The following is a 24,599-nucleotide window of genomic DNA, read 5'->3' as shown; positions in this document are numbered from 1 at the left end:
CACACGCACATACAGACACACACACACACACACACACACGCACATACAGACACACACACACACACACACACAATTGCGCATGCACACACCCTCACGGAAATTGAATTATGGAAAAGCCTTCAAAGCCTGAACTTTGTGTAAAGGATCTCTTGAAATGAAGTGCTCTGGAGTGATGTTTTGGTCATCAGGAGGAACTAGTGGACTTCTGGTGACAAACGTGTGTCTTTGAGGATGTTATTGAAGAATAATCCTTCCTTTTGAGAGCACAGCAGCAAACAGCAGTGTGGCTTCTGTCCTCAGAATGGAAACACTAACCATTATGGCACATCACTTCCATTATATGAATAATAAACATATGGTTTCCAGTCGGGACGTCCCGATCAGGTTTTTTGGTCCCTGATCCGATTCCGAGTCATGTGATTTTGAGTATCTGCCGATACCGAGTCCCGATCCGATACTTTCATAACACTTTTTTAAAAAATGCACAAATGCAACATAAACAGGTTGTCCCCAGTTTTTACTTTATTTCTTAACTCTTTAACAGTGCACCTTTCTTTGAGCTTGAATAAGAAATAATAGTGCAAAATTTGAATTAAATAAAAATAGCAGCTCAACTTAAAATACCAGCAGCAGTAAACAAATAAGCGTATTGTGTGTATTAAATGAAAGTGCAACAGTTTGATAAAGTAAGACATAATGTGCTTTTCAGAACTGCACTCTTAAACCTTCTGACTTAAATAATAAAAAGTATGTTTTTCTTGATGAAATCCGTCTGAATGTCGAGTCGAGAGTAAGTCAGGGGCCAGTGTTTGAAGTGACCTACAATCTTCCTCCATAGTTCTTCATATTAGCAGCCATGTCGCTCTGCTGTGTGGGATCCTCGAAATTCCCTGGACATGCAGGTCGCACAGCGTAAAAGAAAACTAAAGTTTACTGCTGTAAAGTGTGGGCTTTATGGCAGTAAAATGTCGTGATCCATTCATGCGTCATACAGGGGTGAGAGACATATAATAAGCTTGAAATGTATAGCGCTGATCAAACTAATAGAGTAAAATGTATATCCGATCACTGATCGGGACGCAACATCCAATTTCGATCGAGATCGTGATTGGGCCTGATACCTGATCGGATCGGTACATCCCTAGTAATAGTAGTAGTCCTACGGCAACACACACGGACAAACTAAATCTACATGCTATATTTACACCTAGGTTTATGTTGACAGTTAAATGCTTGTCCGTTGCTTTTGAAAACATGTTTGAAACTGCTCTATGCAAGCCGAGTCATGAAGTCATTTGAGCACCTTGTCCTGCCCCATCTCAAGACATTCACCCCCCCTGCAGGACCCCCTGCTGGACCCCCCACTGGACCCCCCACTGTTCACCTAGAGAACCAATAGGTCTTTAGATGACGCCATCAATCTGGCACTCAACTCCCCAGGGGTGCGTTCTGGTGGTAATGGTGTGTCCTGGTGGTAATGGTGCGTTCTGGTGGTAATGGTGCGTCCTGGTGGTAATGGTGCGTCCTGGTGGTAATGGTGGGTCCTGGTGCGTCCTGGTGGTAATGGTGCGTCCTGGTGGTAATGGTGCGTCCTGGTGGTAATGGTGCGTCCTGGTGGTAATGGTGCGTTCTGGTGGTAATGGTGCGTCCTGGTGGTAATGGTGCGTCCTGGTGGTAATGGTGCGTCCTGGTGGTAATGGTGCGTCCTGGTGGTAATGGTGCGTCCTGGTGGTAATGGTGCCTTCTGGTGGTAATGGTGCGTCCTGGTGGTAATGGTGCGTCCTTGTGCGTCCTGGTGGTAATGGTGCGTCCTGGTGGTAATGGTGGGTCCTGGTGCGTCCTGGTGGTAATGGTGCGTCCTGGTGGTAATGGTGCGTCCTGGTGGTAATGGTGCGTCCTGGTGCTAATGGTGCGTCCTGGTGGTAATGGTGCGTCCTGGTGCGTCCTGGTGGTAATGGTGCGTCCTGGTGCTAATGGTGCGTCCTGGTGGTATTGGTGCGTCCTGATGGTAATGGTGCGTCCTGGTGGTAATGGTGCGTCCTGGTGGTAATGATGCGTCCTGGTGGTAATGGTGCGTCCTGGTGGTAATGGTGCGTCCTGGTGGTAATGGTGCGTCCTGGTGGTAATGGTGCGTCCTGGTGGTAATGGTGCGTTCTGGTGGTAATGATGCGTCCTGGTGGTAATGGTGCGTCCTGGTGGTAATGGTGCGTCCTGGTGGTAATGGTGCGTCCTGGTGGTAATGGTGCGTCCTGGTGGTAATGGTGCGTTCTGGTGGTAATGATGCGTCCTGGTGGTAATGGTGCGTCCTGATGGTAATGGTGCGTCCTGGTGGTAATGGTGCGTCCTGGTGGTAATGGTGCGTCCTGGTGGTAATGGTGCGTCCTGGTGGTAATGGTGCGTCCTGGTGGTAATGGTGCGTTCTGGTGGTAATGATGCGTCCTGGTGGTAATGGTGCGTCCTGGTGGTAATGGTGCGTCCTGGTGGTAATGGTGCGTCCTGGTGGTAATGGTGCGTCCTGGTGGTAATGGTGCGTCCTGGTGGTAATGGTGCCTTCTGGTGGTAATGGTGCGTCCTGGTGGTAATGGTGCGTCCTTGTGCGTCCTGGTGGTAATGGTGCGTCCTGGTGGTAATGGTGCGTCCTGGTGGTAATGGTGCGTCCTGGTGGTAATGGTGCGTCCTGGTGGTAATGGTGCCTTCTGGTGGTAATGGTGCGTCCTTGTGCGTCCTGGTGGTAATGGTGCGTCCTGGTGGTAATGGTGCCTTCTGGTGGTAATGGTGCGTCCTTGTGCGTCCTGGTGGTAATGGTGCGTCCTGGTGCGTCCTGGTGGTAATGGTGCGTCCTGGTGGTAATGGTGCGTCCTTGTGCGTCCTGGTGGTAATGGTGCGTAATGGTGCGTCCTGGTGGTAATGGTGCGTCCTGGTGCTAATGGTGCGTCCTGGTGGTAATGGTGCGTCCTGGTGCGTCCTGGTGGTAATGGTGCGTCCTGGTGGTAATGGTGCGTCCTGGTGGTAATGGTGCGTCCTGGTGCGTCCTGGTGGTAATGGTGCGTCCTGGTGCTAATGGTGCGTCCTGGTGGTAATGGTGCGTCCTGATGGTAATGGTGCGTCCTGGTGGTAATGGTGCGTCCTGGTGGTAATGGTGCGTCCTGGTGGTAATGGTGCGTCCTGGTGGTAATGGTGCGTCCTGGTGGTAATGGTGCGTCCTGGTGGTAATGGTGCGTCCTGGTGGTAATGGTGCGTCCTGGTGGTAATGGTGCGTCCTGGTGGTAATGGTGCGTCCTGGTGGTAATGGTGCGTCCTGGTGGTAATGGTGCGTCCTGGTGGTAATGGTGCGTCCTGGTGGTAATGGTGCGTCCTGGTGGTAATGGTGCGTCCTGGTGCGTCCTGGTGGTAATGGTGCGTCCTGGTGGTAATGGTGCGTCCTGGTGGTAATGGTGCGTCCTGGTGGTAATGGTGCGTCCTGGTGGTAATGGTGCGTCCTGGTGGTAATGGTGCGTCCTGGTGGTAATGGTGCGTCCTGGTGGAACCTGCGGTGTAATGTTATGATAGAAGTTTGCAGTCAAACTTTTTCAAACTTTTGTGTTTGTCCATGACTTGATCCGCTCCTCCGTCTCAGGCCAGCGTGTCCCTCAAGCGTCTGCGGACCTTTCTGTCCCATGAGGAGCTCCAGGAGGACAGTGTGGACCACTCTGCAGTGCTGGCATGTGAGGGCTCATCTCACACACACATATCAATCAATACTGTATTGCAGTGGCTAAAGTCAGGGCAATCACTGATTGGCCTCTACAGGCCACTGGGCATACTGCGCAGGAAGTATGAGTCTTATTTTGCCATAGCTGCTCAGTCTGTGGGCGTGTTCAGAGGCCTGTTCATGCTCCGCCCTCTAACATGAGTTTTTAGAACCAGAGCGGACAGCAGCTTGTTTTAGAGCTCTGCACATGTGCTCTGAGGACCAGCCTCAAAGCCACGGATCTGTGCTCAAACCTCGCTGAACAAACCTGTGGGACTCAAGAATGTTTGCATGTTCTGCCCTAACTGAGCATGTGCAGAGAAGTGAAGCTCTAACTGAGCATGTGCAGAGAAGTGAAGCTCTAACTGAGCATATGCAGATGAGAAGTGAAGCTCTAACTGAGCATGTGTTGGGAAGTGAAGCTCTAACTGAGCATGTGTTGAGAAGTGAAGCTCTAACTGAGCATGTGTTGGGAAGTGAAGCTCTAACTGAGCATGTGCAGAGGAGAAGAGAAGCTCTAACTGAGCATGTGCAGAGAAGAGAAGCTCTAACTGAGCATGTGCTGAGAAGTGAAGCTCTAACTGAGCATGTGCAGAGGAGAAGTGAAGCTCTAACTGAGCATGTGCAGAGAAGAGAAGCTCTAACTGAGCATGTGTTGAGAAGTGAAGCTCTAACTGAGCATGTGTTGGGAAGTGAAGCTCTAACTGAGCATGTGCAGAGGAGAAGAGAAGCTCTAACTGAGCATGTGCAGAGAAGAGAAGCTCTAACTGAGCATGTGCTGAGAAGTGAAGCTCTAACTGAGCATGTGCAGAGGAGAAGTGAAGCTCTAACTGAGCATGTGCAGGGGAGAAGAGAAGCTCTAACTGAGCATGTGCAGAGAAGAGAAGCTCTAACTGAGCATGTGCTGAGAAGTGAAGCTCTAACTGAGCATGTGCAGAGGAGAAGTGAAGCTCTAACTGAGCATGTGCAGGGGAGAAGAGAAGCTCTAACTGAGCATGTGCAGAGAAGTGAAGCTCTAACTGAGCATGTGCAGAGAAGAGAAGCTCTAACTGAGCATGTGCAGAGAAGAGAAGCTCTAACTGAGCATGTGCTGAGAAGTGAAGCTCTAACTGAGCATGTGCAGAGGAGAAGTGAAGCTCTAACTGAGCATGTGCAGAGAAGAGAAGCTCTAACTGAGCATGTGTTGAGAAGTGAAGCTCTAACTGAGCATGTGCAGAGAAGAGAAGCTCTAACTGAGCATGTGCAGAGGAGAAGAGAAGCTCTAACTGAGCATGTGTTGGGAAGTGAAGCTCTAACTGAGCATGTGCAGAGGAGAAGAGAAGCTCTAACTGAGCATGTGCAGAGAAGAGAAGCTCTAACTGAGCATGTGCTGAGAAGTGAAGCTCTAACTGAGCATGTGCAGAGGAGAAGTGAAGCTCTAACTGAGCATGTGCAGGGGAGAAGAGAAGCTCTAACTGAGCATGTGCAGAGAAGTGAAGCTCTAACTGAGCATGTGCAGAGAAGAGAAGCTCTAACTGAGCATGTGCAGAGAAGAGAAGCTCTAACTGAGCATGTGCAGAGGAGAAGAGAAGCTCTAACTGAGCATGTGCAGAGAAGAGAAGCTCTAACTGAGCATGTGCAGAGAAGAGAAGCTCTAACTGAGCATGTGCAGAGGAGAAGTGAAGCTCTAACTGAGCATGTGCAGAGAAGAAGAGAAGCTCTAACTGAGCATGTGCAGAGGAGAAGAGAAGCTCTAACTGAGCATGTGCAGAGAAGAAGAGAAGCTCTAACTGAGCATGTGCAGAGAAGAAGAGAAGCTCTAACTGAGCATGTGCAGAGAAGAAGAGAAGCTCTAACTGAGCATGTGCAGAGAAGTGAAGCAACAGCAGCTCCAAGTTTCAACAAACAGACTTAAAAACTCTCTTAGAGACAAGTCTGTGTTTGTAGCTCAGGCTCTGAACATGTTACAATGATGATATTAGTTAGAAATACAGTCATTTAACAACATTTAAGTCATTTAACAACACACAAGTGACTGTTCAGGTCTGGGAGTCCAGCGCCGTAGGATAGACGTTCGACCTTCATGAGAGTTCAAACCCCACCCTAGCATTATAGAATTTTATTTTAATTGTTTTAACATTTCTATTATCCACTAATAGCCCAGGTCTGCTTTCCCATCCATAAAAGTCAGCGCACGCTCCTGCTGTATAGTCAAAAGTGTAGTCCCAGTGCTGTGTCTGCTGAAGTTCAGTGTTTCTTTCTGTGCCCACAGCTCCACACAGTATCTCCATCTCAGATGGAGTCTTCAGCTGGTCCAGGACTGAGACGCCCACTCTGAAAAAGTGAGTTTTTAGCTTTTCCATGCGGATGTGTTGAGAATCAAAAGGGCATTCTGGACTTTGTGGTATCTTTACAGGAGAGGCATATATTCAGTTTCATCCCCTCTGTCCTTCAGTCACCCAAAAAACACACATTTGGATCTTGGAATTTAGTTCTAATTATTAATAGTTCGGTAATTGCTATATTTTAAATCATGATTTGCCTTATGGCTATGACAAATTCTGTGTTTTGAGAGCTTAGTATTTGACCAGTGGACAGAAGTCACCATGAGGTGATTGAACTAAATGTCCCTGTGGCCCTTTGGTTCTGAGTCCTGCAAATGTGATCTGCTTGTGCTGATGTTCGACTGTGTCTGCTCAGTCTGAATGTGCAGATCCCTGAGGGCGCTCTGGTGGCTGTGGTGGGACTGGTGGGCTCAGGGAAGTCCTCGCTGCTGTCCGCTCTGCTGGGAGAGATGGACAAGATGGAGGGGACTGTCTCTGTCAAGGTCAGACTGGAATCTACCTGCTCCACTACCACTATTACTACTTATACTACCACCACTACTACTAATACTACTACTGCTGCTACTACTAATACTACCACTGCTGCTACTACTAATACTACCACTACTGCCGCCGCCTACACACTACTACTGCTACTGCTACTGCTACTACTACTAGTACTACTAGTATTAGTACTAGTACTACTAGTACTACTAGTACTACTAGTACTATTAGTACTATTAGTACTACTAGTACTAGTACTACTAGTACTAGTAGTACTAGTACTAGTACTACTAGTACTATTAGTACTAGTAGTACTAGTACTATTAGTACTACTAGTACTAGTACTAGTAGTACTAATAGTACTAGTAGTAGTGGCAGTAGCAGTAGTAGTAGTAGCAGTAGCTGTACTAGTAGTAGTAATAGTAGTGTGTATGTATATATGTGTGTATGTATATATGTATAGTAAATAAGGCCATCTGACTTTGTGTTGATTATTTGTTCAACAACTTATTTTATTTGCAAGTTTTTTTGTTTTTTTTTTTGTTTAAAAAGTGTTTAAAAGTTAATTTTAATATATATTTTTTTAATATAATATTTACAAATACATTTTAAATAAATAATCGTGTTATATCAATGGAAATTGTTAAATTGTGGATTGTTAGTCACTTTAGTGTTTTGCTATGCAATTATCAAATTGCTATACAAATTTGGAAAAATTAACGGATTGTTTAGCAGCGCCGCTATACAAGTGAAAATCCTTAATCTGAGCCCTGGTATATATACATGTGTGTATATATATGTGTATATGTTTGTGTGTGTATATATATATATATATATATATATATATATATGTGTGTATATAATATTTTAAGCTCCCTTATCCTCTAATTGCAAGGAATTGCACAGGTGTCTAAAAGCTTTACAAAATCCTGAACACAGCTTAATGTGGGACCTTACCCTGATGAGATGACTTTACCCCGATGAGATGATTTTCCCCTGATGAGATGACTTTACCCTGATGAGATGACTTTACCCTGATGAGATGACTTTACCCTGATGAGGTGACTTTCCCCTGATGAGATGACTTTACCCTGATGAGATGACTTTACCCTGATGAGATGACTTTTCCCTGATGAGATGACTTTTCCCTGATGAGATGACTTTACCCTGATGAGATGACTTTACCCTGATGAGATGACTTCCCCCTGATGAGATGACTTTACCCTGATGAGATGATTTTCCCCTGATGAGATGACTTTACCCTGATGAGATGACTTTACCCTGATGAGATGACTTCCCCCTGATGAGATGACTTTACCCCGATGAGATGACTTTACCCTGATGAGATGACTTTACCCTGATGGGATGACTTTCCCCTGATGAGATGACTTTACCCTGATGAGATGACTTTACCCTGATGAGATGACTTTACCCCGATGAGATGACTTTCCCCTGATGAGATGATTTTCCCCTGATGAGATGATTTTCCCCTGATGAGATGACTTTACCCTGATGAGATGACTTTACCCTGATGAGATGACTTTACCCTGATGAGATGACTTTACCCTGATGAGATGACTTCCCCCTGATGAGATGACTTTACCCTGATGAGATGACTTTACCCTGATGAGATGACTTTACCCTGATGAGATGACTTTACTCTGATGAGATGATTTTCCCCTGATGAGATGACTTTACCCTGATGAGATGACTTTACCCTGATGAGATGACTTCCCCCTGATGAGATGACTTTACCCTGATGAGATGACTTTACCCTGATGAGATGACTTCCCCCTGATGAGATGACTTTACCCCGATGAGATGACTTTACCCTGATGAGATGACTTTACCCTGATGAGATGACTTCCCCCTGATGAGATGACTTTCCCCTGATGAGATGACGTTCCCCTGATGAGATGACCTTACCCTGATGAGATGACTTTCCCCTGATGAGATGACTTTCCCCTGATGAGATGACTTTACCCTGATGAGATGACTTTACCCTGATGAGATGACTTTACCCTGATGAGATGACTTTCCCCTGATGAGATGACTTTCCCCTGATGAGATGACTTTCCCCTGATGAGATGACTTTACCCTGATGAGATGACTTCACCCTGATGAGATGACTTTACCCTGATGAGATGACTTTACCCTGATGAGATGACTTTACCCCGATGAGATGACTTTCCCCTGATGAGATGATTTTCCCCTGATGAGATGACTTTACCCTGATGAGATGACTTTACCCTGATGAGATGACTTTCCCCTGATGAGATGACTTTCCCCTGATGAGATGACTTTACCCTGATGAGATGACTTTCCCCTGATGAGATGACTTTCCCCTGATGAGATGACCTTACCCTGATGAGATGACTTTACCCTGATGAGATGACTTTACTCTGATGAGATGATTTTCCCCTGATGAGATGACTTTACCCTGATGAGATGACTTTACCCTGATGAGATGATTTTACTCTGATGAGATGATTTTCCCCTGTTGAGATGACTTTACCCTGATGAGATGACTTTACCCTGATGAGATGACTTTATCCTGATGAGATGACTTTACCCTGATGAGATGACTTCCCCCTGATGAGATGACTTTACCCTGATGAGATGACTTTACCCTGATGAGATGACTTTACCCTGATGAGATGACTTTACCCCGATGAGATGACTTTACCCTGATGGGATGACTTTACCCTGATGAGATGACTTCCCCCTGATGAGATGACTTTACCCTGATGAGATGACTTTACCCTGATGAGATGACTTTACCCTGATGAGATGACTTTACTCTGATGAGATGATTTTCCCCTGATGAGATGACTTTACCCTGATGAGATGACTTTACCCTGATGAGATGACTTCCCCCTGATGAGATGACTTTACCCTGATGAGATGACTTTACCCTGATGAGATGACTTTACCCTGATGAGATGACTTTACTCTGATGAGATGATTTTCCCCTGATGAGATGACTTTACCCTGATGAGATGACTTTACCCTGATGAGATGACTTCCCCCTGATGAGATGACTTCCCCCTGATGAGATGACTTTACCCCGATGAGATGACTTTACCCTGATGAGATGACTTTACCCTGATGAGATGACTTCCCCCTGATGAGATGACTTTCCCCTGATGAGATGACTTTCCCCTGATGAGATGACCTTACCCTGATGAGATGACTTTCCCCTTATGAGATGACTTTCCCCTGATGAGATGACTTTACCCTGATGAGATGACTTTACCCTGATGAGATGACTTTACCCTGATGAGATGACTTTACCCTGATGAGATGACTTTCCCCTGATGAGATGACTTTCCCCTGATGAGATGACTTTACCCTGATGAGATGACTTTACCCTGATGAGATGACTTTACCCTGATGAGATGACTTTACCCTGATGAGATGACTTTACCCTGATGAGATGACTTTACCCTGATGAGATGACTTTACCCCGATGAGATGACTTTCCCCTGATGAGATGATTTTCCCCTGATGAGATGACTTTACCCTGATGAGATGACTTTACCCTGATGAGATGACTTTCCCCTGATGAGATGACTTTCCCCTGATGAGATGACTTTACCCTGATGAGATGACTTTCCCCTGATGAGATGACTTTCCCCTGATGAGATGACCTTACCCTGATGAGATGACTTTACCCTGATGAGATGACTTTACTCTGATGAGATGATTTTCCCCTGATGAGATGACTTTACCCTGATGAGATGACTTTACCCTGATGAGATGATTTTACTCTGATGAGATGATTTTCCCCTGATGAGATGACTTTACCCTGATGAGATGACTTTACCCTGATGAGATGACTTTATCCTGATGAGATGACTTTACCCTGATGAGATGACTTCCCCCTGATGAGATGACTTTACCCTGATGAGATGACTTTACCCTGATGAGATGACTTTACCCTGATGAGATGACTTTACCCCGATGAGATGACTTTACCCTGATGAGATGACTTTACCCTGATGGGATGACTTTCCCCTGATGAGATGACTTTACCCTGATGAGATGACTTTACCCTGATGAGATGACTTTACCCCGATGAGATGACTTTCCCCTGATGAGATGATTTTCCCCTGATGAGATGATTTTACCCTGATGAGATGACTTTACCCTGATGAGATGACTTTACCCTGATGAGATGACTTTACCCTGATGAGATGACTTTACTCTGATGAGATGATTTTCCCCTGATGAGATGACTTTACCCTGATGAGATGACTTTACCCTGATGAGATGACTTTACCCCGATGAGATGACTTTACCCCGATGAGATGACTTTACCCCGATGAGATGACTTTACCCCGATGAGATGACTTTACCCTGATGAGATGACTTTACCCTGATGAGATGACTTTCCCCTGATGAGATGACCTTACCCTGATGAGATGACCTTACCCTGATGAGATGACTTTCCCCTGATGAGATGACTTTACCCTGATGAGATGACTTTACCCTGATGAGATGACTTTACCCTGATGAGATGACTTTACCCTGATGAGATGACTTTACCCTGATGAGATGACTTTACCCTGATGAGATGACTTTACCCTGATGAGATGACTTTACCCTGATGAGATGACTTTACCCCGATGAGATGACTTTCCCCCGATGAGATGATTTTCCCCTGATGAGATGACTTTCCCCTGATGAGATGACTTTCCCCTGATGAGATGACTTTCCCCTGATGAGATGACTTTCCCCTGATGAGATGACTTTACCCTGATGAGATGACCTTACCCTGATGAGATGACTTTCCCCTGATGAGATGACTTTACCCTGATGAGATGACTTTACCCTGATGAGATGATTTTCCCCTGATGAGATGATTTTCCCCTGATGAGATGACTTTACCCTGATGAGATGACTTTACCCTGATGAGATGACTTTACCCTGATGAGATGACTTTCCCCTGATGAGATGACTTTCCCCTGATGAGATGACCTTACCCTGATGAGATGACCTTACCCTGATGAGATGACTTTCCCCTGATGAGATGACTTTCCCCTGATGGGATGACTTTCCCCTGATGGGATGACTTTCCCCTGATGGGATGACTTTCCCCTGATGAGATGACCTTACCCTGATGAGATGACCTTACCCTGATGAGATGACCTTATCCTGATGAGATGACTTTCCCCTGATGGGATGACTTTACCCTGATGAGATGACTTTACCCTGATGAGATGACTTTACCCTGATGAGATGACTTTACCCTGATGAGATGACTTTACCCCGATGAGATGACTTTCCCCCGATGAGATGATTTTCCCCTGATGAGATGACTTTCCCCTGATGAGATGACTTTCCCCTGATGAGATGACTTTCCCCTGATGAGATGACTTTCCCCTGATGAGATGACTTTACCCTGATGAGATGACCTTACCCTGATGAGATGACTTTCCCCTGATGAGATGACTTTACCCTGATGAGATGACTTTACCCTGATGAGATGATTTTCCCCTGATGAGATGATTTTCCCCTGATGAGATGACTTTACCCTGATGAGATGACTTTACCCTGATGAGATGACTTTACCCTGATGAGATGACTTTCCCCTGATGAGATGACTTTCCCCTGATGAGATGACCTTACCCTGATGAGATGACCTTACCCTGATGAGATGACTTTCCCCTGATGAGATGACTTTCCCCTGATGGGATGACTTTCCCCTGATGGGATGACTTTCCCCTGATGGGATGACTTTCCCCTGATGAGATGACCTTACCCTGATGAGATGACCTTACCCTGATGAGATGACCTTATCCTGATGAGATGACTTTCCCCTGATGGGATGACTTTCCCCTGGTGGAGTCTGTAGGAGAGTTGGAGCACTGGTTCACTCTCTGTGTGTCTGCAGGGCTCGGTGGCCTATGTCCCGCAGCAGGCCTGGATCCAGAACTCTACGCTGAAGGAGAACATCATGTTTGGGCAGGAGCTGAGCGAGCTCTGGTACCAGCAGGTGGTGGAGGCGTGCGCCTTGAAGCCCGACCTGGAGGTTCTGCCAGCAGGAGACGATACTGAGATTGGGGAGAAGGTCCTCACTACTGAATTATTCCAAAAAGACTTGACAGCCAGAAGAAGGGTGGTGCTGAAGCACTGAATGTTCCCTTCACACATGCGCAGGGAACATTCAGTGCATCAGCACCACCCTTGTGGCAGTCAAATCCGGTAACCGGTCCATAATTTCCTCGTTGGCATTGAAAGATGACATTAATACAGAGGACTGTATTTAAAGCTTTAGTTTAATCATTCCTTTCATTTCTGTCAGTTTTTACAAGAACAAAGTGACATTAATTTGGTCCACTTCATAAGGCATTCAGTCTGCCAAAGAGTATGAATCATTTCCAGGACCAGCCTTATTACTTTGACATATATCTATGGATATACAAAACTTGTACATGTAGCTCTTCCCCAGATGGGTCATTAAGGGCCCATTACTCCTTTGAGCTGAATGGGAACTTTTTTATTTGATTTTGGAACCAATTCAATTCCCTACAGACCTGCAGGATTGTCATTAGAATCCTGTTGGACTGTATACTATATAGTGGTACAGTACTGGTGTGACTGAACTTCCCCCTCCTGTGCTGCTGCAGGGGGTGAACTTATCAGGTGGACAGAAGCAGCGTGTGAGTCTGGCCCGGGCCATCTACTGTGACCGCTCCATCTATCTGCTGGACGACCCTCTGTCTGCTGTGGACGCACACGTGGGCAGGCATATCTTTGAGCGGGTCATTGGCCCACAGGGACTGCTCAAAGACAAGGTACACTCAGCACCACTGCACATCACAAGTGTCCCAGCTGATCTGTGGAGTGTCAATGCCAAATAGTCAAATCAGTTATACAACACTGACATTTTCCTCTAAAAGAGAGATTGGTTGAATACTAGTGTAATGCTGTGGAGTTGTCTGTGCCTCCTCCTGCAGACCCGTGTACTGGTGACCCATGGCCTAAGCTACCTGCCCTACGCAGACCTGATCCTGGTGATGGGGGAGGGGCAGGTCACAGAGAAGGGCTCCTACCAGCAGCTGTTTGCCACAGACGGAGCCTTTGCCGAGTTTGTGCGCACGTACGCCTCTGTGGAGCACAATGGAGGTGAGACACTGAACACACCTGTACACTGGCTCAGGTTTTTGGTCTTTACATTGTCTTTGAATGTTACAGAGCAGAAGGCTTCCACAGCTTTAGACGACAGCAGCTCGGCTGTGACTGGGTAAGATCAACATTATATCCAGGGACGTGCATTCAGGGGAGGCAGGGGAAGCAGGGCCTCACCCGTCAATCTTGGGGGGAAAAATAAAAAAACAAGAACAATTGTATACAAAATATGAATATTTGCCATCTGGTATGTATTATAAACCCCCTTTACATTTGAATCCAAGTACATTTTTCAAATGTTCAGATGTTTGACTGACAGACAGACAGAGAGACAGACAGACAGAGACAGACAGACAGACAGACAGAGAGACAGACACAGAGACACAGAGACAGAGAGACACAGAGACACAGAGAGCTTCCATATTCACAATAATGTATGAAATGTATTTCTGAAGCATGTTTTAGGCAGATTCATTATAAAACCACAGTAAAAGTTCACTCAATGAGGCTTCATTACATGGGCCGCGTGAAGAGGGCGCTCCTGAGCCCGGCCGTGTGTGGACAGGTGCTGACAGGTGTTCGTGTGTGGACAGGTGCACTATCTTCTTCGTTATTATTTTGTTTGCAGAATCCAGACAATATGGACGATTACATTTCCAAGTTAAAACGTTTCGCAAATCTGGATTTTCAATCAAAGCAAGAGGTTTTTACTAAAGGAGACCTACACCGGAGCTGAACCAGCTGCTTCAGACGGAGTGATATCTCTAAAAACGCCAGTCACATTTAAAGAACTCTCGGGTGGTTAGTGACGCAGTCTGGAGAACCAGCTATAGAGGGATTGACTCCCGCTTGACCCCTTTTTTTTTCATATTCAAACTTTTTAAACTTATAGATTGCTCAGTCTAGTTTGTTTTGGGATGAGTTATGTCAGAGATGAACAGAGGCAATGGTTCTGTAACATTTTATAACATCAGTGTCAGATTAAAGTCAGGTTTGATCATTTTGGTGAGCGAGCTTTCATTGGTTTAAACTTTAGTGGACGCACAACATTTTGTGAAATGCCCCAATATTTTGAAGACACAAAACTGCAGAGCTTTTGGTCAAGGTTTTTTGACTTTGTGAGACTAAAGGCGGAGCTAGTGGGACTGTATAGCATAAGGGCGGAGCTAGTGGAACTGTATTGCAATGAATGAAGTCTCCTGCAGGGTGCACGGTGGCAAAGGCGGATAGCGCTCTTGGGTTCGATTCCCGGACCAGACCAACATCACATGATCTCTCTGGGTGGAGTCTGCATGTTCTCCCCGTGTTACCGCATGTGTTAGGCAAAATTGGTGACTCTAAAAATTGGCCCTAGTGAATGAATGTGAGAGTGAACTGTCTGTAATGTCTATGTCTCTGTGTTGGCCCTGCGACAAGTTGGCCACTGTCTCACCTATGTACCGTTCTTTACAAAACAGCCTCTACACAGCCTTTATCAGCACAGAACCAACACAGGACCACAGAGTGCCGTGCATCTCCATCTTGAAGCCTCTAATCACTCGTTTGAAGACGGTGAGGTGAAGGTTTTAAGCAGGAGAAAAGATGGTTTTGAAAGAGGAGTTAAGGAAGCTATTTTTGTTAAAAAAGAAAGACCTTCTTTAAACAGAAATGGAGGGCTAAGATTCTATCTTCCTGGTATCTATAATGGTATACTGAACCCCTGGAAATGTAGAGGACCAGGACCAGGACATTTAGATGCTAATCAGGTTCTCACAAAGACAAAGAGGATTCTAATAGCCCATTAAGATTCTGAATAGGCTCGGTAGATACAAGGGGGGAGTTTCTGTTGAAACAAACAACTCCTTCTACTTCAGGAAGGCTCCGCCCAATGGGCGGGTCTTACCACAGAACAGTATTAATATCAGAGTTCTCGATCTAAATTCTTTTATTGACAATGACTCTTGGATGAGAGTCGAAACGTCTATTTTTTCAAACTGAGTCCAGATGAAACAACTGAAGCTTTTTCTACTATGGAACACGCCTGGACGAATGAGGGATTACACCGACACAAGTAAACATACAATTTAGTTATTGAATTAATAATATATAATAATTTTATTTTTTACCATCACCTTTAATTACCGGTAAGCACATTTTTTGAAATATCGGGTTTGGTTTAACTCTCCAAACCCAGGCATCAAGTGTGCAATGGCCGTCCTTTCAGGAAGTCACAAATTGATCCAGAATGAGGTCCAAAGTCCTGCAGCTGAGGGCAGTGCTCATGGCTCAGCCATAAAATTGGACACTGGATAAAAATGACACCCATAGGTGAGTTCCAAGGTGAAAAACACAAGGGCTCGTCTCACATTTGCCCATGATCTCCTAGTGACCCCGCTATTCTTCTGGCTTAGATGCTCTTAGGATCTGCTGAGGACAGTGACTGGACATTGAGTTGTTTGTCCCAGTTCTTTCTCTGTAAAAGAGTGGGCAAAAATGACTCACATATTTGTCTTATTGTTCGGGAGGATAGCACCATGCCTGCCATGTAGGTCTGTTATGGCTTTGTGGGATCAAATCTGCTGCATATCCGTCCCCTCATTCACATTTCATGCTGCCCTGTCCTGTCCAATCAATAAAGGCAAGTTTATTTGTGTCACACATTTCATACACAAGGCCATTCAAAGTGCTTCACACTAGAGGAAAAATACATTAAAATCACAAAGAAATGACAGAAATCACAAAACAGTTTAAGGAATAAAAGAGAAGAGTGCAGGAGGCCGGACCATGTTTAGTCCTGACTCTGGCACCAGCAGGAGACCGGTCCATGTTTAGTCCTGACTCTGGCACCAGCAGGAGGCTGGTCCATGTTTAGTCCTGACTCTGGCACCAGCAGGAGGCCGGTCCATGTTTAGTCCTGACTCTGGCACCAGCAGGAGGCCGGTCCATGTTTAGTCCTGACTCTGGCACCAGCAGGAGGCCGGTCCATGTTTAGTCCTGACTCTGGCACCAGCAGGAGGCCGGTCCACGTTTAGTCCTGACTCTGGCACCAGCAGGAGGCCGGTCCATGTTTAGTCCTGACTCTGGCACCAGCAGGAGGCCGGTCCATGTTTAGTCCTGACTCTGGCACCAGCAGGAGGCCGGCCCATGTTTAGTCCTGACTCTGGCTCCAGCAGTCTCTCCAAGTCTGGTTTAGACACTATATTTTTGATTTTGGCAATGTTTTTTAGATGGTAAAAAGCTGCTGATGTTATTGATTTGATGTGTTAAAGTTCAAGTCTGAGTTCATTATTACCCCCAGATTTCTAACTTGGTTTGTAGGTTTTAGAGCGAGACTCTGGAGGTGACGCTAACACTTTCTCTTTGTTTCTGTGACAAAGACGATGATTTCAGTCTTGTCTGAGTTCAGCTGGAGAAAGTTGTTTTGCTCCACAAACTGACTCTGGCACCAGCAGGAGGCCCTCTGGCACCAGCAGGAGGCCCTCTGGCACCAGCAGGAGGCCGGTCCACACACTGATCTGTTGGATGCAGTGACAGAGTGTATCCACTGGTCCAGATTCGTCTGCATCATTGTGATAGGACACATTTTCACTGCGTATCAGCTGACCTAACGGCAGCATGTAGAGGTTGAACAGAAGGGGTCCCACGACTGACCCTTGGGGCACTCCACAGGTCAGGGTCATGTGGTCTGAGACACAAAGTACTTCCTGTCTTCCAGATAGGACCTTCACCAGTTTAGGGTGGGGCCAGTGATGCCCACCCAGTCCTCTAGTCTCTGTAAGAGGGTCCCATGATGGACAGTGTCAAAAGCAGCACTCAGATCTAACAGAATTAAGACTGAGGCTTTGCCCGTGTCATTGTTCAGGCGGATGTCATTTGTCACCATGACAACAGCAGTCTCAGTGCTGTGATGAGGTCTTAAACCTGACTGAAAAACATCTAATGAGTTGTTTATTAAGAGGAAATCTGTGACTGTTGTAAACAATCTTTTCAAGGACTTTGCCCAAAAATGGCAGATTAGAGATGGGCCGGTCATGACTCAGGACTGCAGCATCAAGACTGCTCTTCTTTAGGAGAGGCTTTATGACCGCAGTTTTCAAAGACATTGGGAATGTTCCAGATTGAAGCGACATGTTAACTATGTGAGTGAGTGGTGCTAACAAACTGTTCAGCACAGACTTTAGAAATCTGGAGGCTCACACATGGAGGCAGCATGTAGATGAACTCAGACTGGTGATGATCTCCTGGACAGTTTTGACAGTTACAGGTGTAAAGTGAGATAGCTCTAATTGTCTAGCTGGTTTTAAAGTTATTTTTTGAATTATGGGATTTGAGCTTTGTCATTAAAGAATAATGCAAACTCATTATACTTGGATGTGGAAATGGGTTCTAACGGCAGCTGAGCTGGAGGGTTTGTTCATCTGTTACTGTGGCAACAGGACACGCCCGTTGTTACTGCAGCTTCCAATAATTTCAGAGGAATATCTTTCTCTAGTTCTACATAAGATTAGGTTGTACATGTTCAGCTTCTCTTTGTAAATCTCTTTTTGAACCTGGAGCTTTGACTTGTGTCACTCCCTTTTCTGTGCCCTGACCCAATCATCATGTCTCCATGGCAACTTCTGCTTATTTTTAACCATTTTAGCCTTCATAGGGGCGATGGTGTCCAGAACATTCAAAACACTAGATGCAACAGAGTTTAACAAATCATTTACATTAGAACATGAGACATTTTCAAAGTTTATCATTTCCATAAACAGTGCACCTGTGCCATCACTTATGTGTCTCCTCTGAACAACTGCAAGACCAGCCTCTGAACAGCTGCAGGACCAGCTGGTGGTTTGGGAAAAACAGACAGGTCAAAGAAGACACAGAAATGATCAGACAGAGCAGAATCGACCACATTGACATTTGAAATATTTACCTCCTTTGTAATTATGAGATCTAGAGTCTGCCCTCTGCTGTGGGCGGGGCCACTATGCTGTGGGTGGGGCCACTCTGCTGTGGGTGGGGCCACTCACATGCTGAATAAGACTGAAGGTTTCAAGGACAGCAATTGCACAGACCCCGGCCTTTTTGCTAGTGTTATCGCTGCCAAGGGCAGCCGTACTGACCTTCAGAGAATGATTCCCTTTGTACATAGAAACATTCACCACTCTGGCAGGCAGTAGGGTAAATAGACCCATAGTTATTTTCCTAACGTTCATTTTCACTAGCATAGACCACAATCCCAAATTGGATGCAAAGTATTTATTAACAGATTTAGAAAAACGAACAAGTGAATGTATGGAAATAGAGGCGGTTTTGGGTCTTCTGGCGATGAGGGCTGTAGGCTCCAGGGCCTGGAAACCCCTGTCTGGAAGATGAAAAGATTTGGAAGAGGGAGTGGCACAAAGCCACGAATGCTGGTGTGTGTGAGCTGGACGCTTAAATAGTGTGTCCGCCGGAAGGGGCATGAAAAAGCGGGTGTGGTCTTGCTCCCAACTTAAGATAATGAACTCATCTTCATTTAAGTTCAGGGGCGATTAGAGCCATAATATTGGGTCCAGATGACTACAACTGAACCTTTTTCTACACTTTAATAGAGCTTTAAATTAAATCCTCATTTAGAAATTACATTTTATATACTTGGCTTGTTGATCTGAAAAAGAAATTGTGTAGCAGATATGCAAAACAATACCGCTTTGAACCCCTTGGACCCGTTCACAATCATTATGAAGGGGTCCAACATTAATGTTTAAGTATTAAGTTTGATATGTTTAAGTATTTCACACATTAATGTGAATTCCCCTTGATGCTGTAGAAACATTCTGCCGTCCGAGAAGCAGGAGGCAGCGGAGAAAGGCATTGAGCGAACGGTGAAGGTCGGAGCAGGCAAACTCACCGAGGCTGACAAGGCCAGCACTGGACAGGTGAGTCTGAGCAGAGCATTTGCTTATTTGTAGAGCACAAGTTGTACACCAGGCAATTCAAACAGGAAGAGAGTGCAAAGAAAATCCTTTCAGTCAAACACAACTAAACAGAACTGTTTTAGCTTAGATTTGAACATTGTCAGAGCAGAACCTGTCTCACATCTTCAGGAAGAATGTTCCAGATTTTAGCTGCATAAAACTGAAACACAGATTCTCCATGTTTAGTCCTGACTCTGGCACCAGCAGGAGGCCGGTCCATGTTTAGTCCTGACTCTGGCACCAGCAGGAGGCCGGTCCATGTTTAGTCCTGACTCTGGCACCAGCAGGAGGCCGGTCCATGTTTAGTCCTGACTCTGGCACCAGCAAGAGGCCGGTACCTTAAAGACTTTAAGTCTTTAAAGTCAGATTTGAACCTTTTTAAATCTAGGCTGAAAACTTATTTATTCAGACTTTCTGGCTTTTAACACTCTGTAATGTAATGATACTTTATTTTGTACAGTGTGTTTTTTTTTTGTTTTATATTGCCTTGATTTGATTGTGAAGCACTCTGGTCACTTTGAGTGTTGTATAGGGTTCAATAGATAATGATTGATTGATTGATTGATTGATTGATTGATATTCTCTGATCCACATTCCTGTGCTTGTGTCTGTGTTCTCTCAGGTTAAACTGTCTGTGTTCCTGACCTATGCTAAAGCCATTGGAGTTCCCCTGAGCCTCTTCAGCCTGCTGCTCTTCTTCACACACCACTTCCTCTCCCTCTTCTCCAACTACTGGCTCAGTCTGTGGACCGACGACCCTGTGGTGAACGGCACGCAGCCCCTCAGGCTCATGAGGCTGGGGGTGTACGGGGCCCTGGGCCTGTCTCAGGGTAAGCTCTCACCCACATTCCCCACAGCCCCGCGACCCACATAACATCCGCGGCCCCACATAGCATCCGCGGCCCCACATAGCATCCGCGGCCCCACATAGCATCCGCAGCCCCACATAGCATCCGCGGCCCCACATAGCACCCACGGCCCCCGCGGCCCCACATAGCATCCACATAGCATCCGCATCCCCACATAGCATCCGCGGCCCCACATAGCATCCACGGCCCCCGCGGCCCCACATAGCATCCACATAGCATCCGCGGCCCCACATAGCATCCGCGGCCCCACATAGCATCCACGGCCCCACATAGCATCCACGGCCCCCGCGGCCCCACATAGCATCCACATAGCATCCGCGGCCCCACACAGCATCCGCGGCCCCACATAGCATCCACGGCCCCTGCGGCCCCACATAGCATCCGCGGCCCCACATAGCATCCGCGGCCCCACATAGCATCCACGGCCCCACACAGCATCCGCGGCCCCACACAGCATCCGCGGCCCCACATAGCATCCACGGCCCCTGCGGCCCCACATAGCATCCGCGGCCCCCGCATAGCATCCAGAATAACATTGACATGAGCACTATTACATTACATTACAATACAATATAATATACTTTATTGTCCGAGAAAAATAGAAATAAGGAGCACTGCGTGGTTACTTGAATGTCCAAAAAACAGTCAAATTAAAACAAGTGCTCGATTGGAGAGAAGGGTGATTCGTTGCACGAAAAAACAGTTGTTTATTTGGGTATAAATTGTAGCGAAATATATATATGTATATATATGTATATATATATATATATATAAGATAAGATATCTTATGTTCCAGATGTTTTATATATATATATATATATATATAATACACAACAGTGAAAAATGAATCAACAATGTCTGTGGTGGCGAGGGACGATGTCCCAGGGTCCTCTGTCCTTAGACTCTCCTTCTCGGCCAGGAAAAACGACAAAAAACCTCCTTGGGGAAAAAGTAGAAACCTGGAGGAGTTCCAGAGTGAAGGAGAGACCTGACTCTCACAGACTCGAGACTGGAGCTGGACCCACTCTTCAGGCAGATGAGGGGCCGTCCACACGGGGCAGGGACCACTTCACCAGGAGAGGGGCATCTGGGTCCACAGGTCCTCAGGAGTGAGAAAAAGAAAAAGGCAGTGAACAGTTTGCAAGTGGAATTAAATATTAAATATTGTTTGATAAATAAGTAGTCATACTTCCCCCAGCACAGTTACTCCTAGGGCAGCGTAGCTGAAGCTGTGGGTTTATGTTTCTGTTCCTAACTAGTCTGACCATAAGCAATTTCAAAGAGGAACATTTTAAGCCTGGACTTAAATGAAGAGACTGTGTCGGCATATTTAACATAGACAGGAGCTGATTCCATAACACAGGAGCTCTACCTCCTACAGTACTTTTAGAGACTCTTGGCACCACCAGAAGGCCGGCATTCTGAGAGCGAAGAGCTCTGTTTGGATGATATGGTACAATAGCATCTTTGAGGTAGGATGGGGCCATGTCATTTATGGCTTTGTAGGTCAGGAGTAGTATTTTGAATTTGATTCTAAACTCGACAGGGAGCCAGTGAAGAGACTTCAGCACCGGCGTAATGTGCTCTCTTCTTTTTGTTCCTGTTAGTAATCTTGCTGCTGCATTTTGAACCAGTTGAAAGCTTTTTATGGAGCTTTTAGGACACGCTGCAAGCAGGGAGTTACAGTAGTCTAATCTAGTCGTTACAAATGCATGGATAAGTTTTTCAGCATCACTTTTAGGCAGGATTCTTCTGATTTTGGCTCTTGTTGCGCAGCTGGAAATAGGCTGTTTTACAAGCTTGATTTATATGAGCTTTAAATGAGAGCTCCTGGTCCAATAAGACTGAGGTTTCTTACAGTAGAACTAGAGGCTTCTCTGACATTGTCCAGTGTGACTATCTGCTCAGATAGAGCGTCTCGTAGATGCTTAGGACCCAAACCTCAGTTTTTTCAGGTCAGCAGATAATTAAGTGTCATCCAGGTTTTTATCTCCTTCACACAAGCACTAAGTCTGTCTACTTGATCGCTCTGATCAGTGTTCATTGATAAATACAGCTGAGTGTCGTCTGCAGAGCAGTGGAAGTTAATGCCATGTGACCTGATCATGTGACCTAATGGCAGCATATAAAGAGTAAACAGAATTGGACCGAGTACTGATCCCTGTGGCACACCGTAAGTTACTATAGAGCATGATGAGGAGCTCTGGTTTACATGAACAAATTGGTACCTATTGGATAAATAGGATTTAAAGCAGCTGAGGGCGGGGCCTCTGAGGGCGGGGCCTCTGACACCTACATCACATTCTAACCTCTGCAGTAGAATGTTGTGGTCGATGGTGTCAAACGCTGCGCTGAGGTCCAACAGAACCAGGAAATCATCATGAAAAGGACATTTATTTCTTGGGAGATTTAAATTAAATCTGATGGTTGTGGCTTTGAAAAGTAAATTATGTTCATGTGCCAATACCTGTCATTTGTCACAACTGGTCAGTAAATACACCAGAGTAAATATGAAAGCAGATGGTACATATTCTGCGTCTCTGATTGATTTAATCTACACAAATGTGCCAGAGTTTTGCTCAGAGGCTGTTTCTGTTCCAGTTGGTTGTCGTGACCACAGTCGTGCAGTTCTAAGAAAAACTAAGGTCCCTAAAGCGGGACTCAAATTTAAATGTAAAAGATCATTTAAAAACTTTAAAGAGAACGATTTTGTTGAAGATGTACGAAACATAGATTGGTCAGTAATAAGACGAGAACCAGATCCTTGTAGAGCTGTGGGTGTTTTTAATACTTTAATGACACAGGTTATGGATGAACACGCCCCCAGGTTATGGATGAACACGCCCCCAGGTTATGGATGAACACGCCCCCAGGTTATGGATAAACACGCCCCCAGGTTATGGATAAACACGCCCCCAGGTTATGGATAAACACGCCCCCAGGTTATGGATGAACACGCCCCCAGGTTATGGATAAACACGCCCCCAGGTTATGGATAAACACGCCCCCAGGTTATGGATAAACACGCCCCCAGGTTATGGATGAACACGCCCCCAGGTTATGGATGAACACGCCCCCAGGTTATGGATGAACACGCCCCCAGGTTATGGATGAACACGCCCCCAGGTTATGGATGAACACGCCCCCAGGTTATGGATGAACACGCCCCCAGGTTATGGATGAACACGCCCCCAGGTTATGGATGAACACGCCCCCATGAGAAAGCAAGCTGTAAGAAAGATCTCCGCTCCATGGCTTGACCAAGAACTCAAAGAACATATGAAGCAAAGGGACAAGGCCAAAAAGGAAGCATTTAATACTAATAATGTGGAATTATGGAACAAGTACCGAAATGATGTGACCAAATTTAACAGAGGTAAAAGATGTTCATATTATAAAGGTAAAATTAAAGATGCAGCATGTGATAATGCAAAAGTTTGGGAACATTAAATGAAATATTGGGAAAGAATAACAAATTAAAAAAAATATATATATTTTTTTTTTACTATTTATTGTTTTTTAAACACACAGCAACAAAAATGCGTAACACAAAATAACCTATTTAAAGAATTAGGGAAGAAAAAAAGAATAAATGAGAGAAAAAAATGTATATGTCTATATTCACATTCACATATCTGCATAATTTATACACACATTACCTCTGATCAATGCATACATATATACATACATACATGCATGCATAGATTTATACTCACTTATACACACACACACTCATTCTCTCTTATGCTTATATTAGAATAATAATACAAATAAGAATTTAAAAATAAGAAATAAAATTAAAAAAGGGTTGGGGCTGGGTAGGACCATAGGGAATTCAGAAAATGTAAAGGTTCAGCGTTAGCAGATAGTGAACTAGCTAGCATCTAATGGAAAAAGGGATACACACACACACTTCCCGCGCGACCGCTTTTTGATTGCGATTGCCCCGACACTGCATTGGACTCTTGGACTTTATTCTATAGACTTTACACTGTACCCCCTCCTCCCTGTACCTCCGTCACCTAGCAACAGAGACTCGCCGCTAATGCTAAGACCACGACACGAGAGGAAATGTTCCATCAAAATAGAAGAGGAAGTGAAGACATTCATTGCGCCCCTGCTGGCCAATAGT

General features: G+C 45.5%; 1 protein-coding gene across 1 annotated transcript in view; it reads left to right on the top strand.

The window, feature by feature from the left end:
• The window catches only part of abcc1 (ATP binding cassette subfamily C member 1 (ABCC1 blood group)), a 130,130-nt gene that overhangs the window by 45,762 nt on the left and 59,769 nt on the right, over nt 1-24,599 (top strand). The window contains exons 14-22 of the mRNA XM_072442332.1: nt 3,617-3,704; nt 5,982-6,051; nt 6,410-6,536; nt 12,434-12,610; nt 13,170-13,337; nt 13,500-13,668; nt 13,738-13,786; nt 19,451-19,559; nt 20,221-20,428. Of these exons, the coding sequence (XP_072298433.1) occupies nt 3,617-3,704; nt 5,982-6,051; nt 6,410-6,536; nt 12,434-12,610; nt 13,170-13,337; nt 13,500-13,668; nt 13,738-13,786; nt 19,451-19,559; nt 20,221-20,428 (1,165 nt within the window). The remainder of the gene's footprint in view (nt 1-3,616; nt 3,705-5,981; nt 6,052-6,409; nt 6,537-12,433; nt 12,611-13,169; nt 13,338-13,499; nt 13,669-13,737; nt 13,787-19,450; nt 19,560-20,220; nt 20,429-24,599) is intronic.

Source organism: Eucyclogobius newberryi, unplaced genomic scaffold (genome assembly GCF_026437365.1).
Source record: "Eucyclogobius newberryi isolate DKJ021-1_F unplaced genomic scaffold, fEucNew1.0.hap1 SCAF_13, whole genome shotgun sequence".
Classification (NCBI taxonomy): domain Eukaryota; kingdom Metazoa; phylum Chordata; class Actinopteri; order Gobiiformes; family Gobiidae; genus Eucyclogobius; species Eucyclogobius newberryi.
Note: the sequence above shows the minus strand (reverse complement) of the source record. Positions and strands in the feature narration are given on the sequence as shown.